Below are 13,821 nucleotides of genomic sequence, written 5' to 3'. Positions count from 1 at the left end.
GTACCTTTCTGGGGATGGCATCTTGGTTCTTCCCTGTGGCTACATTCATCACAGAACTGTCTGGTGGCTTTCCTAAGAATGACACACTGCCAACACAACACACAGACATGGTTAGTATCATGTAAGTCTACTGTTGTACTATATAACACGAGTGTGAAATCTATATGGTTAGTAGTGGTGGTACCTGAGCAATGGACAGCTGAAGCAGGACAGCCACAGGATGTCAGTGATGTTCATAGGAGGAGGGAGCTGGGCTAGGCAGGCCAGAAACTACACCAACGGGAGGGGAAGCAACAATAACGTAATCAAATATTCAGGTGAAACTGTTGCATCATCAGGTCTTTCATTATAGCTGAAATGAATTGGCTGTACAGGTGTTCTCTCACCTGGATGAGGACCAGAGTCAGCTGACACTGCAACAGGAACAAGAAGCTCTTGCGGATGCTGTAGGTGGTGTGACGTGCCTGGGAAGGAATCATACATGTCAAAAAAATATATTGTATCTTTGTGTGTCTGTGCGTGTGTACATGTTTTCCTACCTTATCAGAACCAGAATGTCCCAACAAGGTAGGAAAACAAGAATAATTTGGAAAGTCTGTATATTTTTTTCAGGTCCTGAATTTGTTAACATGCTATTTTAGTCTTAAGGGTTAGGTTTGGGGTTAAGGTTAAAGGTTAGGGAAAATAGGATTTTGAATGGCAATACATTTTTAATCCCCAAAAAGTCCTGAAATGTCATATATGAGAGAGAGAATGTGGTCGGAAACCCACTTTTCACCCAATGTCCCCCACTATGCAAAAAAAAAGAAAAGAAAAAGAAATGTTACGTTTTTTTTTTTAAACGCTAAAAACTCCCTCCCCCAAAAATGCAGCTCAATTTTGTTTAAAAATATAATTTAACAAACACCCCATTTACTTTTGTGACTATGTACCATTTGGTTTTGAAGTAGGCTGTCTTAAGAAGCTTCAACATTTCAACATGTCGTAGGCTATTAACTTCTTGACGCTAGGGACCAGAATTTAAAAAAAGAAAAATTAAATAATGTTCCCAAGGTAAACGGACTATTTCTCAGGCCCAGATCGTGGGAATATGCATATAATTTACAGATTAGGATAGAAAACACTCCAAAGTTTCCAAAACTGTCAAAATATTGTCTGTGAGTATAACAAAACTGATTTTGCAGGCGAAAACCTGAGGAAATCTAACCCGGAAGTGATTTTTTAATTTTTATCCCTGTTTCATTGCCTGCCCCTCTTCCATTTAAAGGGGTATCAACCAGATTCCTTTTCCAATGGCTTCCTCAGGCTGTGACCAGGCTTTAGACATAGTTTCAGGCTTTAAATTTGAAAAATGAGCGAGATTTTTCAAAACGAGTCAGGTGTCCTTTGATTAGTTCCTGCGCGCGAGAGGGGTAGCTCTCCATTTTCTTTCTCTCTTTTATTGAATAGGTTACGGTCCGGTTGAAATATTATCGATTATGTATGTTAAAAACAACCTGAGGATTGATTATAAAAAACATTTGACATGTTTCTACGAACATTACGGATACTTTTTGGAATTTCAGGAACGGAACGAGGCTGTGGTTTTCTGAACATAACGCGCAAACCAAATGGGGGTTTTTGGTTATAAAACTAATCTTTATCGAACAAAAATAACATTTGTGTAACTGGGAGTCTCGTGAGTGCAAACATCCCAAGATTATCAAAGGTAAGCGATTAATTTTATTGCTTTTCTGACTTTGTGACCAAGCTAATTTAAGGCTAGTTGTTCTAGCATTGATTGATACACTCACAAACGCTTGGATTGCTTTCGCTGTAAAGCATATTTTCAAAATCTGACACGATAGGTGGATTAACAACAAGCTAAGCTGTGTTTTGGTATATTTCACTTGTGATTCCATGATCATGAATATTTGTAGTATTATTTTTGAATTTGGCGCTCTGCAATTCAGCGGTTGTTTAGGAAAATGATCCCGTAATCGGGATCTGTGGGCCAAGAAGGATCTCCAGATGGTAGGCTATGCGGCCACCGTGTTACAAAAGAAATAGCTATTTCTCTAATCTATTGATGATCAGATACAACTGGTTCTGTTGTGCTCACATTTGACAGTCGATAGACAACTTTAGTATTGTTCCAAACTTACTCCTTTTTAAATTTTTTATAATAGCCTGTATAGAAATGAAAACATCTCTGGTGCTGTAGCATGGGTTCATTCATCGTCTTGCCATCAATTTTACAGGCTGTGTGACCTAGTTCTTGGTAGACTCATCCACATCTCTGTGCATTAGTGATGGGGTAGGCTAAATAAATAGAAATCAGAGCGGGAGAGAAGGACGACACTTTAAAACACTTTTATACTCTCCACGTTCCAGACAAATTACTCATGCTCTGCTCCAGCTCCACTCACATCCTCTGGTGTGTGTGTGTGTGTCTCACCTGTTCTATGAGTTTGACCATGCTGACTGACTCCCCCTGGTGGAAGGTGACAGAACAGGCCAGGGTGTTGAGTTGACCAGACAGACTGAGGGGAGACAGACCCTCCACCTCCCCGTTCAGCCCTGCTCCTGTAGCGTAGCCAAACGTCTCCCACGAACACCGCGACGGGTACAGGGGGTCCAGGGCGATGCTGGAGGGGGGGGGGGGTTTAGGAAACAGTGTGTGTGATCTGTATTTCTCTCCATACTGTCATTACGTCTAGCATTATTATGTGGTTGTAAGCGTACTTATGGACACACAACAAAGACTATTTATAAATTAACTAGGCAGCAGCTGCCGTGTTTGTGACATGTGATTACGTGTGTGTGTACCTGAGGTCACTCTGTAGAAAGAGGCAGCTGTTGCGGAAGTTAGCAGAGCTCCCCAGGCAGCACGTCACTTCTCTGTTCTCCTGCATGATCTTGATCATCTCACACATGGCTACACACACACAGAAAGAGAGAGATTTAGAGCACTCACACATGCATAGCTGTAAGACGCAAAACTACATCGCATATCTTGTGATAAAATACAATCCTATACCATGGTCAATTGATTTGTATATTCAAATATAGGAATGTCTACGTAACAAATACCACGGTTTTTGAAAAACAGAAAAGTTTGTTTCATGTAAGTGGAGATGTTCTGACTCACTCTCTGGGGTACAGTCGGTGAAGAGGGGCACCAACAGAGGCACGTTGTCAATGTTCTTCAGGTGAGGACGAACCTGGTGGATACCACGAGGTAGCTTCGCCTGGACACAGAAGGATTAGCATGAGACAGGGGGAAGGGACAGACGAGGGAAGACAAAAAACTGTATTTGTTCCTGTACCCTGTTGCAGTCCTCCAGGAAGCTGGGGACATCAGCGGTCTCCTCCTCTGGTAACAGCAGCCCCTCTGCCTCATCTCTGGAGTCTTGATGTTCATCGTGTACGGAGTACTGGCCGGGGCTGTTGGGGGCGCCGTCACAGGGACTGTCTCTGTTTGGGGTCAGAGAGATGTGACAGTTCCACCCTGTCTCCAGGCCCATCTTCTCTGCAAACACCTACCAAATTCACAAAACAGGGACAATCATCATCACATACATCTACACACACACACACACACACACACACACACACACACACACACACACACACACACACACACACACACACACACACACACCACACACACACACACACACACACCAAACACGACACAACACCTTGCTGCGTAGTTCGTCCTCCATAGAGAAGTAGACGAAGCGTATGCAGGCGGTGACCAGAGCGTCTATGAGCCTGACCGTGTCCAGACGAGCCTGGAACTGGGATGACACCATCCCCATGAAGATCTGACCACTCAGAGCCTGAACACAGTCATCCTTCTCCACACCTCCTATACCCTCTATGAAGAGAGAGAGAGAGAGAAAAGAGGGGGACAAGACAAAGTTACACTAATGTACAACACATCTTCTGAGTGTCGCAGCATCTCCCTTCCTGCATCCTCCAGTCTTCCCAACCCCTCAGTCCCACCCTCAGTCCCACCCTCACCATCAGAGCTCCAGGAGTTCCTGCGGGAGACATGTTTGATAGGGGTGGTGGAGGGTAGTTCTACCCCAGAGAAGATGTTGGGTCCGGGGGCTAGCTCAACACATTTCCCATTGAGCTGGTTGGACAGAGACACCTGCATGGGCTTGTAGGCAAAAGCAGAGCAGTATCCCGACAGACAGGCCCGCTGGTAGAAGTCCAGAACCTTCTTCCTGTAGGGGGGGGTAGACATATTAAGGGTTAATAATGGTTGTCATGAGGCTGCTATAAGGCTGTCACAAGGCTGTCACAAGGCTGTCACGAGGCTGTCACGAGGCTGTTCTGACCTGTCGGAGCCAGAGAGGGGGTAGATGTCGGTTCCGTCCCAGACATCAGTGCAGGCCTCCAGGATGAGGTCAGCTGAGCCGTGAGACAACATCTGGACGTTATCTAGAGGTGATAGGTTCAGGGGTCACAGAGGTGCAACAAAACGATTCCAAGAACGAGGTCAAGGGTTAAAGGAGAGGAGGGCAAGAGATGGAGAGAGCGAGTAACCAATCAGAGAGATGAGTGAGAGGGGAGAAATACAAAGAACTATAGAGAAAAAAGAATACAAATTGAGCTATTCTCACTGGAAGAGGAGTCTCTGATGAAGAGGGAGATGAGGTGGCTGATGGGAGGTTGTCTCTTGGTAAAGTTATGTTGGCGTCGAGGGACAGACTCCTTGGCCTTCTCCCCACAGGGCAGCTGGTACAGAGCTAGGTGGTTCTCCTGTTTAAACAGCTCCCTCGCCCCGGGAGTGAACCCTGAGAGAAACCCAGGAAGAAAGAGAAGGGGTCAGTGTGTATGAGTCTGGAGTTCACAGAGTAAATGTATACTTTCCTGTGTGTGTGTGATTCTCTTCCTCTCCTCACCTATAAGCCTGGACAGCTCACACAGTCCCCAGGGCACGTGGACGGGCAGCACGGCCCCGTGGCTCTCCTGCAGCGCCAGGTTACTGAGGTGGTCGGAGAAGCGGCAGAGCTGCTGGGTGACGCTGGCGTTGCACAGGTTGAGCAGGATGTTGAGGCCCAGGGGCTTGAGGCTGGGCAGGTGGCACTGCCAGCCCTGCTCGTCAAACTGGATACTCACCGGGTTCTGCTGGTCCTGAGACAGACTCAACATCTCCAGGTGGTAGTCACACACGTAGTCCTCCGCTTCGTTGTCATAGCAACCCGACATATCCTGGAGAGAGGGGTGGTGAGAGAAAGGAGAGAGAGAGGGGAGATAAATGCTGTGTAGTAAGATGACAAGAGAATTATATACAGGATGTGTGTGTGTGTTTTACCTGTTCAGGGCCCTGATCCCCTCCATCTGTGTCGTGGCTGAAGCTGACATTAGATCCTGAGGGGTGTTTGGTGCGTGTGTGTGTCTCCCGTGCTTGCGAACAGCCAGTGTCATGTGACGTCTCGCTGGGCTCATACCCATCCATCATTGGCATACACAGCAGAGCCTCCCCCTCCTGTGTCTGATGGACAGGATGAACAGCCAATCAGACATTACTCTTTCAATCACTGAAAAGCAGTGGTGTAAAGTACTCAAGTTAAAATAAAGTAAATAAATAATTAAGTATTTTTGTGGGGTACATCTTTTATAACTTTTAGGTCACTATATTCCTAAAGAAAATTTGTTTTTTTCTCCATACTATTACATTTTGAATGCTTAGCAGGACAGAAATGGTCCAATTCACAAACTTATCAAGAGAACATCCCTGGTCATCCATCTGATCTGGCAGACTCACGAAACACTTTGTTTGTAAATTATGTGTGAGTGTTGGATTGTGCCCGTGGCTATCCGTAAAATAAAATAAAAATTGTAAATCGTGCCGTCTGGTTTGCTTAATAGGAATTTTAAATTATTCATAATTTTACTTTTGATACTTAAGTATATTTAAAAAAAAAACTTTTACTCAAGAAGTATTTTACTGAGTGATTTTCTATTAAGGTATCTTTACTTTTACCACCACTGCTGAAAAGACAGTGTCACCTATCAAACGAGTCTCACAGGAACTAGATCATTGTCTCACGTCAGATAGCGCCATCTGACGGAAGACAATGGGAGCTACAGTGCCTTCAGAAAGTATTCACAGCCCTGGACTTCTCACAAAGTGCGATTCAAATGGATTCGTCATTTTTTTGTCAACGATTTACACAAAATATTCTAATGTCAAAGTGGAAGAAAAATTCTAACATTAGTCAATTATTATTTATTTTTTTTCAAATACAAAAAAAACTAAACATACTAATATACACTATATATACAAAAGTATGTGGACACCCCTTAAAATAAATATGTGGTTTCAGCTATTTCAGCCACACCCAGCCACTCCCAGATGTGCAAAAATCAAGCAAACAGCAACTCTAGAAGGGCAGTGTGTGTGACAAACGGACTTGTTGGAAAGGTGGCATCCTATGACGGTGCCACGTTGAAAGTCATAGCTCTTCAGTAAGGCCATTCTACTGCCAATGGAGATTGCATGGCTGTGTGCTCGATTTTATACACCTGTCAGCAACGGGCGTGGCTGAAATAGCCGAAGCGGAAAGCAGTATCGTTGTCGTCAACGTCTCGTTTCATCTGCTGCATTGACCATGCAGACTGACCAGTGAGCGTCAAGTGGTCTCGTGGTCGAGCAACAACGGCGCTCCTTGAGCGACAGGGGGTGGGGCATGGCGAGAGAGACGACTCAAGTAGCAGAATAAAAACGGACGTTACACACAGCGGAGTGGCGTATCACATTTAACCAAACATTGAAACAGTGTTAGAAACAGTGAAGTAAATGCATCCATACCGGTATATAGGAAGACACGACATACCACCCACCCACCCACCTCGTCCCGGTCCTCGGAGTTGACAGAGAGGTCGTCTCGCAGGTCTTCTTGACTGTCGTTGTGAGGCGGCTCCACGCGACCACTAAAGAACAGCACCGTCTCTGGACTGGGGTTAGGCCAGGATAATACACCCCGTTTATCTACACAACACAACACCTAGAGAAAGAAAGCGAGTTACACACAAATGCACACACACACACACAAAAGCACAAAAGCACACACACTTACAGTGACAGAGCCAAGTGTGTGTAGCAGGCTGGAAGTATAGCAGAGTGTCTGTGATTCTCCCTTCAGCACGCCCACCAGGTGTCTCCACACACACCGCAGAATCTCCTGCACACACACAAACACAAGCACACATTTAGGCTACATCGCATTTTCACCCACTAAAAAATATATAGTTGATACATAGTGGACTCAATTTTGCAGGCAATATAATCTACAGTATAGTGGGCTACAGTGCCTTCAGGAAGTATTCCAACCCCCTGACTTATTCCACATTTTGCTGTGTTACAGCCTGAATTGAAAATGTATTAAATTGAGATTGTGTGTCACTGGCCTACACACAATACCCCATAATGTCAAAATGGAATTATGTTTTAAGAATTGTTTACCAATTAATAAAAAAAATGACAATAATAGTGTTTAACATGATTTATGAATGACTACCTCATCCCTGTAACACAAACATATGTGTAAAGTCCTTCAGTTGAGCAGTGAATTTCAAACACAGATTCAACCACAAAGACTGGGGTTTTCCAATGCCTCGCAAAGAAGAGCACCAATTGGTAGATGTGTAAAAAAATAAAAAATGTAAAAGCTGATACTGAATATCCCATTGAGCATGGTGAAGTTAATTACACTTTGGGGGGTGTATCAACACACCAAGTCACTACAAAGATACAGGCGTCCTTCCTAACTCAGTTGCCGGAGAGGAAGGAAACCGCTCATGGATTTCAACACAAGGCCAATGTTGACTTCAAAACAGTTACAGAGTTTAATGGCTGTGATAGGAGAAAATTGAGGATGGATCAACATTGTAGTTATTACTCCACAATACTAACCTAAATGACAGAGTGAAAAGAAGGAAGCCTGTACAGAATGAAAAATATTCCAAAACATGCATCCTGTTTGCAAACAAGACACTGAAGTAAAACTGCATGAAATGTGGCAAAGCAATTAATACAAAGCATTATGTTTGGGACTAATCCAACACATTACTGAGTACAATGCTCCATGTTACCAAACATAGTGGTGGCTGCATCATGTTATGGATATACTTGTAATCATTAAAGATTGGTGATAAAAATACAACAGAACGGAGCTAAGGACAGGCAAAATCCTAGAGAAAAACCTGGTTCAGTCTGCTTTCCACCAGACACTGGGAGAGGAATTCCCCTTTCAGCAGGACAATAACCTACAACACAATACCACATCTACACTGGAGTTGCTTAGCAAGACGACATTGAATGTTGCCGAGTTACAGTTTTACTTAAATCAACTTGAAAATGGCTGTCTAGCAATGATCAACAACCAACTTGACAGAGCTTGAAGAATTTCAAAAATAATAATGTGCAATTATACAATCCAGGTGTGCAAAGCTCTTCTTAGAGACTTACCCAGAAAGACTCACAGCTGTAATCGCTTCCAAAGGTGATTCTAATATGTATGACTCAGTGGTGTGAATAAATGTGCCAACATTTTAAAAACATGTTTTCACTTTGTCATTATGGGGTGTTGTGTGTAAACAAAATATATTTAATCCATGTTCAATTCAGGTTGTAACACAACAAAATGTGGAATAAGTCAAGGGGTCTGAATAATTTCTGAAGGCACTGTATACTACTAGTGGCAAAGTGGAGTAGAAAACACCTCTAGAACACCTTCATCTTCCCCAAAATGGTTGAAACCTAAATGTGAGTAAACACAGTATTTGTAGACGCCATTTTAGATGTCTTCAGTGTGCCTACAGTCCAGGCGATGCAATCAGGGATTATGACCCAATACTCTCACATGCTTCCTTTCCTTAAGTCCTTTTCTTAAGAAATTATATTTCTCCCAGGTCCTTCCGACCCTTTCCAGATTAATGTTCATCAAGTAAGGCATTTGAGTCAAGGACACAAGGAAAGGAAGTCGTTTGAGAGTTGAAGTACACAGCTAGTGAGGCAGAGTTTCCCCATCATGCATTGCAAGCTAGAGGACAGAAGTGGCAGGCTCATGGGAAAGGCCGATCCAGAACCAAGCCCTATAGCAGGGAGGGGGTTAGTTCTGGACTGGGCCAATGTGTCAGTAACGTAGAGGTGGGGGCGGTGAGTACTGGGGTTTGTGGGGGGAGTCAAAGGGTTACGTGATTAGCTGAAGAAATGGTATGATGAAAAATTGCCCAAACTAGATGAGTCAAATTTGCCCTTCCATTAGGGATGATCGAAGAAAGACTGATTGGCTGACAGAGAGAACCAATAGAAATGCCAAAGAGACAAGATATCTCATCATGCCAGTTGAAGAAAATCAATCACATTAGGGATAAACAATGCAAAACCAAATAGATGATTGGAGTCCCAAACTCGAACAACAAAAGAAGATGCATGAGGCGGGTGTGTGTTAGCTACAGGGTTTCACAGTGGTGGGTGAAGGGGCGAGGGCGGGCAGCGTGAGGACGGGAACGAGGGAGTGAGGGGGGAGGCAGGGGTAGGACTTGAGAAGTTATACCTGGGAGGACACCACTTCAGTGTAGCTGCTTAAAGTGTCCTCGGAAAACTTAGCAAGCTGGGGCGAGAGAAGAGGCTAGTTAAACCACACAGGAGGCATCTCTCTGTGTCTCGCATGGCGCTTGTGTATATTTGTTTCTCACCAGGCCAGTAGGAGAAGCTCTGCTGGACTCAGCCAGGACGCTAGCCTCTCCATAGGTGTTGACCAGCACCCACATGACAGGAAACAGCAGGGGAAGGATGGGCAGCACTCCCATCAGCTGGAACACAACACTTATTACAATAGGAATATTTTATAGGTTTGAAGAGATTCTGTCCCCTCAGGTTAGACTACCCTGCTATAAATAGGGAGAAGGGGCACGGCCAGGAAGAGGTGTTGAGTCTCCATACCTGCAGCTGGATGAAGTTGAAGCGTCCAGGAGTGAGGCTAGGGGCGTCAAAGAAATAACGCACTGTATTCACAACCAAGAACGCCACCTATAGGAGGAGAGAGGGATAACATGAGGGACAACAAAGTGGCTTTAATTAAGAAACTGTGTTTCTGTGTTTGCTTTTCTCACCAGTACAATAGGGCAGGCGAACTTGGCCATGATGGACTGAACGGTGAACCTCTCGTTATCCAGGGCTGTGATTGGTCGAGACAGAGCCAGGTCCAGACTGTTCCTGTAAAGCACAGAGGTGGATTCAGCCAGTCATTTTAGATGATGTCATGAGACGGTTTGAGCCTCATCCTGGACAACAAACATGCTGTTTAGACCAGTATTAGACTTAATGTGGGTCTGGTAAACCTGCTCTGTATCTTTAAACTGCTTCAAAATGACACACTGAGACGTCACAATCACGTGACAATTTCAGGTTTCCTATGACTCTAGATGATCATTCATGATTTGCGCAAACTTTCTCCTCGAGTTGAACTCCTGGACCAAGAATTGTTGGATATCAAACTAGCTAGTGGTGAATTATTACCTCAAACCCGTTCACCTTAAAATCAAAGTTTGTCAGACTGTTTAGCCTCAAGAGGATGCATTGCCCACCTGACGCTGTCGAGGATGGGCGTGCGGACCACCCTGAAGAGGCGGTGCTGCTGGGGGCTCTGGGGACCCCTCTTCTGGTCACCCCGGGGGGAGGGAGGGGGGGAACGAGGTGGGAACATGTCACCTGGCTCCAGAACTATATGATCGTCATCCTGGAGAAGGGAGATACAGGTGAGACATCCACATAAGCAGTATCCACCTCCTCTCTCGCCTTTACCATCTACACCCCTCTCTTTCCCTCTCACCTTTACCATCTACATCCCTCTCTTTCCCTCTCGCCTTTACCATCTACACCCCTCTCTTTCCCTCTCACCTTTACCATCTACACCCCTCTCTTTCCCTCTCACCTTTACCATCTACACCCCTCTCTTTCCCTCTCACCTTTACCATCTACACCCCTCTTTCACTCTCACCTTTACCATCTACACCCCGGAACTGGAGCGGCATATTTCAGGTTTTCTATGACTTTGCACTGAAAGGGTGCATACACTAGGGCTGCACGTCATGCATTTGCGCAACGACATTTCTCCCTTGGAAGCGTAGTTGTCGGAGGATGGGGAGAGCTGGCAAGAATTGGTTGGATATCAAACTAGCTAGTGGTGAATTATTACCTCAAACCGTTCACCTTAAAAATCAAAGTTTGTCAGACTGTTTAAGTCTCAAAGAGGATGCATTGCACTGATCGCTGTCGAGGATGGGCGTGTCGACACCCTGGAAGAGGCGGATGCTGCTGGGGCGCTCTGGGGCCGTCTTCTGGTCACCCCCAGGGGGGAGGGAGGGGGAACGAGGTGGGAACCATGTCCACCTGGTCCACGAGAAATATATGATCGTCATCCTGGAGAAGGGGAGATCAGGTGAGACACACATAAGCAGTTATCCCCTCCTCTCTGCTTTACCATCTACACCCCTCTCTTTCCCTCTCACATTTACATACATCCTTCTCTTTGTCCTCTCGCTTAACCATTCACCCCTCTTTCCTCGTCAATTTACGCATCTACACCCTCTCTTTCCCTCCGTCACTTTAATCTACACCTGCTCTCCTCTCTTTCCCTCTCACCTTTACCATCGTACAACCTCCTTTATCACTCACCTTTTAATCCATGCTACACCCTCTCTTTCCCTTCACGTTTAAACCATTCCGCACCCTCTCTTTCTCCCTCTCACCTTTACATCTACACCCTCCTCTTTTCCTCCTCTCCACTTTAGCGAATCTAATCCTCTTTCTCTCAGCTCACCTTTACCATCTCCCCTCTCTCTCTCACCCTTTGACTCATACCCCCTCTCAACTCGTTTACCGAGCTTTATACTATTGACGCACGCCATGTGCAGCGCAGACCTCCTTTCCCTTCTCAACTTTACCATCCATTTAGTTTAGCAGTTTACACCGCACTAACGGTTTATGATGGGAACCGGACCTCGTGCTGCTTTCCATACTATAGCGGTACAGTGTATCTTTCATGCGCAGCTTCGCTCTCCCGGGCTGTTCGCAGTCATGCTACGCGTACGGTCAGTTGCGTCGCTCTCGGTATTGCTTCTTAAACTCTCTTTCCCTGCTCACCTTTACCATCTACCCCCCTCTCTTCCCTCATCACCTTACCATCTACACCCCCTCTCTTTCCCTCTCAACCCCAATCTACACCCCCCTCGTCTTTCCCCTCACCTTTATCCATCTAACCCCCTCGTCTTCCCGTCTGACCTTTACCATCTCAACCCGCCTCTACTTTCCTTCTCACCTTTACATCTACACACCCCTGCATCTTTCCCTCTCACCTTCTACCATCTACACCCCCTGCTCTTCCCTCTCACCATTTACCATTCTACAACCCCCTCTCTTTCCTTGCTCACCTTTACCATCTACACCCCTCTTCTTTCCCTCATCACCTTTTACCATCTACACCCTCTCATGTCCCTCCTACTTTACCATCTACCCCCCTCTTTCCTCTCGACTTTACGCGAATCTCACGCTCTTTTCCTTCAAGACTTTACCGTCCTACACCCCCTCTCTTCCTCTCTCACCTATTAGCATCTCCGCCGCCTCTTTCCTCATCAACCTCTGTTACCATCTCCCGCCGCTCCATTCGTCCTGCCACCTTTAGCCATCTAACTTCCCCCCTCTTTCCTACGTCACCTTTACCATCTCCAGCCCTCCTTTCCCTTCCACCTTTACCATCTACACCAAGTTTGGGGACCGCTATGTCCACAGCTCTTTCCTCTCACCTTTAAACATATCCGGCCCTCTTTCCCATCATCGAAAGAGGACCCTCCCTTTCACCCATTTACCATCTAACACCCCCTCTTTCCCAATCTCAACCTTTACCAAGCTACAACCCTCTTCCCTTCTTGTCAACCTTACCATCTACACTCGTAGCCGTCTGTTCTTCTGACGGAGCCCTCTCTTGAGTCCCTCTCACGATTTAAATAAGCACACTGAAGTGAAAGAATGACTTATATGCGGAGATCGTCTTGAGAATCTACTGATTGACACAGCCTCACAGAACAGTTACCGAACTTATAGCTCATCACACACACAGTTTTACAATAGAACATAACACCGTAACACGAATTGAAGCAGTGAGGGTGTGGAGGAGCATCACCCACTAACATTTATTATCATCTCCTGAAGAATTTCCCACTTTACCATCGTACGACGGCCTCCTCGCGTTTGCCTCCTCACTTGTACGACCAATCGTACACCCGTCGATTCCTCTTTCCCTCTCACGCTTTACATCCACCCTCTTCCTCAAACGCATACCCCTCTCTTTCCTCTCACCTTTTACCATCACACCCCCCCTAGTTCACTGCTGGCGTTCACCTTTAACATTACACCCCCTCTTCTCTCTCACTTTAACTCATCTAACAACCATGACCCCCTCTCTCTCTCTCCAGACCCCTCTTTCTTAATTTCATAGCTCGCCGTACATTGATGCCTCTGAGAGAAGCGAATGTCTCCTGTCTGGCCGTAGTGCTATGACGTCTCCCTCCAGTAGGACAAAGGCAGGTTGACCAGGTTGGAGTCGCGGTAGGCCCAGTGGAGCGACAGGAGGAGGGAGGAGAGGATGACAGAGAAATTCAGAGGAGTAAAGGGGAGGGAAGACCACCTCATCCCATACACCAAATTGCAGTCGAAGAGTAGACCTGGAGTGAGGAGAGAGGAGATGGAAAGGGAAATTAAAATATAGGGCTCACCAAACGAGAATTGGTAGAATACTTGCCAACGCTCAGTAATAA

General features: G+C 45.7%; 1 protein-coding gene across 1 annotated transcript; it reads right to left on the bottom strand.

Moving 5' to 3' along the window:
- Positions 1-7: 7 nt before the first annotated feature.
- Positions 8-13,568, bottom strand: LOC112073269 (transmembrane protein 94; the record flags this gene model as incomplete). Its single annotated transcript, XM_024140600.2, has 21 exons — positions 13,513-13,568; positions 10,594-10,745; positions 10,120-10,222; positions 9,950-10,036; positions 9,703-9,819; positions 9,561-9,617; positions 7,080-7,184; positions 6,852-7,007; positions 5,312-5,491; positions 4,899-5,208; positions 4,617-4,790; positions 4,332-4,434; positions 4,009-4,217; positions 3,684-3,862; positions 3,309-3,521; positions 3,131-3,230; positions 2,809-2,917; positions 2,438-2,627; positions 387-464; positions 185-270; positions 8-86 (listed from the first exon to the last, which is right to left on the bottom strand). Coding segments are annotated over exons 2-21 (2,754 nt in total), but the record flags the coding sequence as incomplete, so codon positions are not given.
- Positions 13,569-13,821: the final 253 nt, after the last annotated feature.

Source organism: Salvelinus sp. IW2-2015, unplaced genomic scaffold, assembly GCF_002910315.2.
Source record: "Salvelinus sp. IW2-2015 unplaced genomic scaffold, ASM291031v2 Un_scaffold2203, whole genome shotgun sequence".
NCBI classification, from domain to species: Eukaryota; Metazoa; Chordata; class Actinopteri; order Salmoniformes; family Salmonidae; genus Salvelinus; species Salvelinus sp. IW2-2015.
The sequence above is the reverse complement of the archived record's forward strand: the minus strand, read 5'-3'. Positions and strand labels throughout refer to the sequence as shown.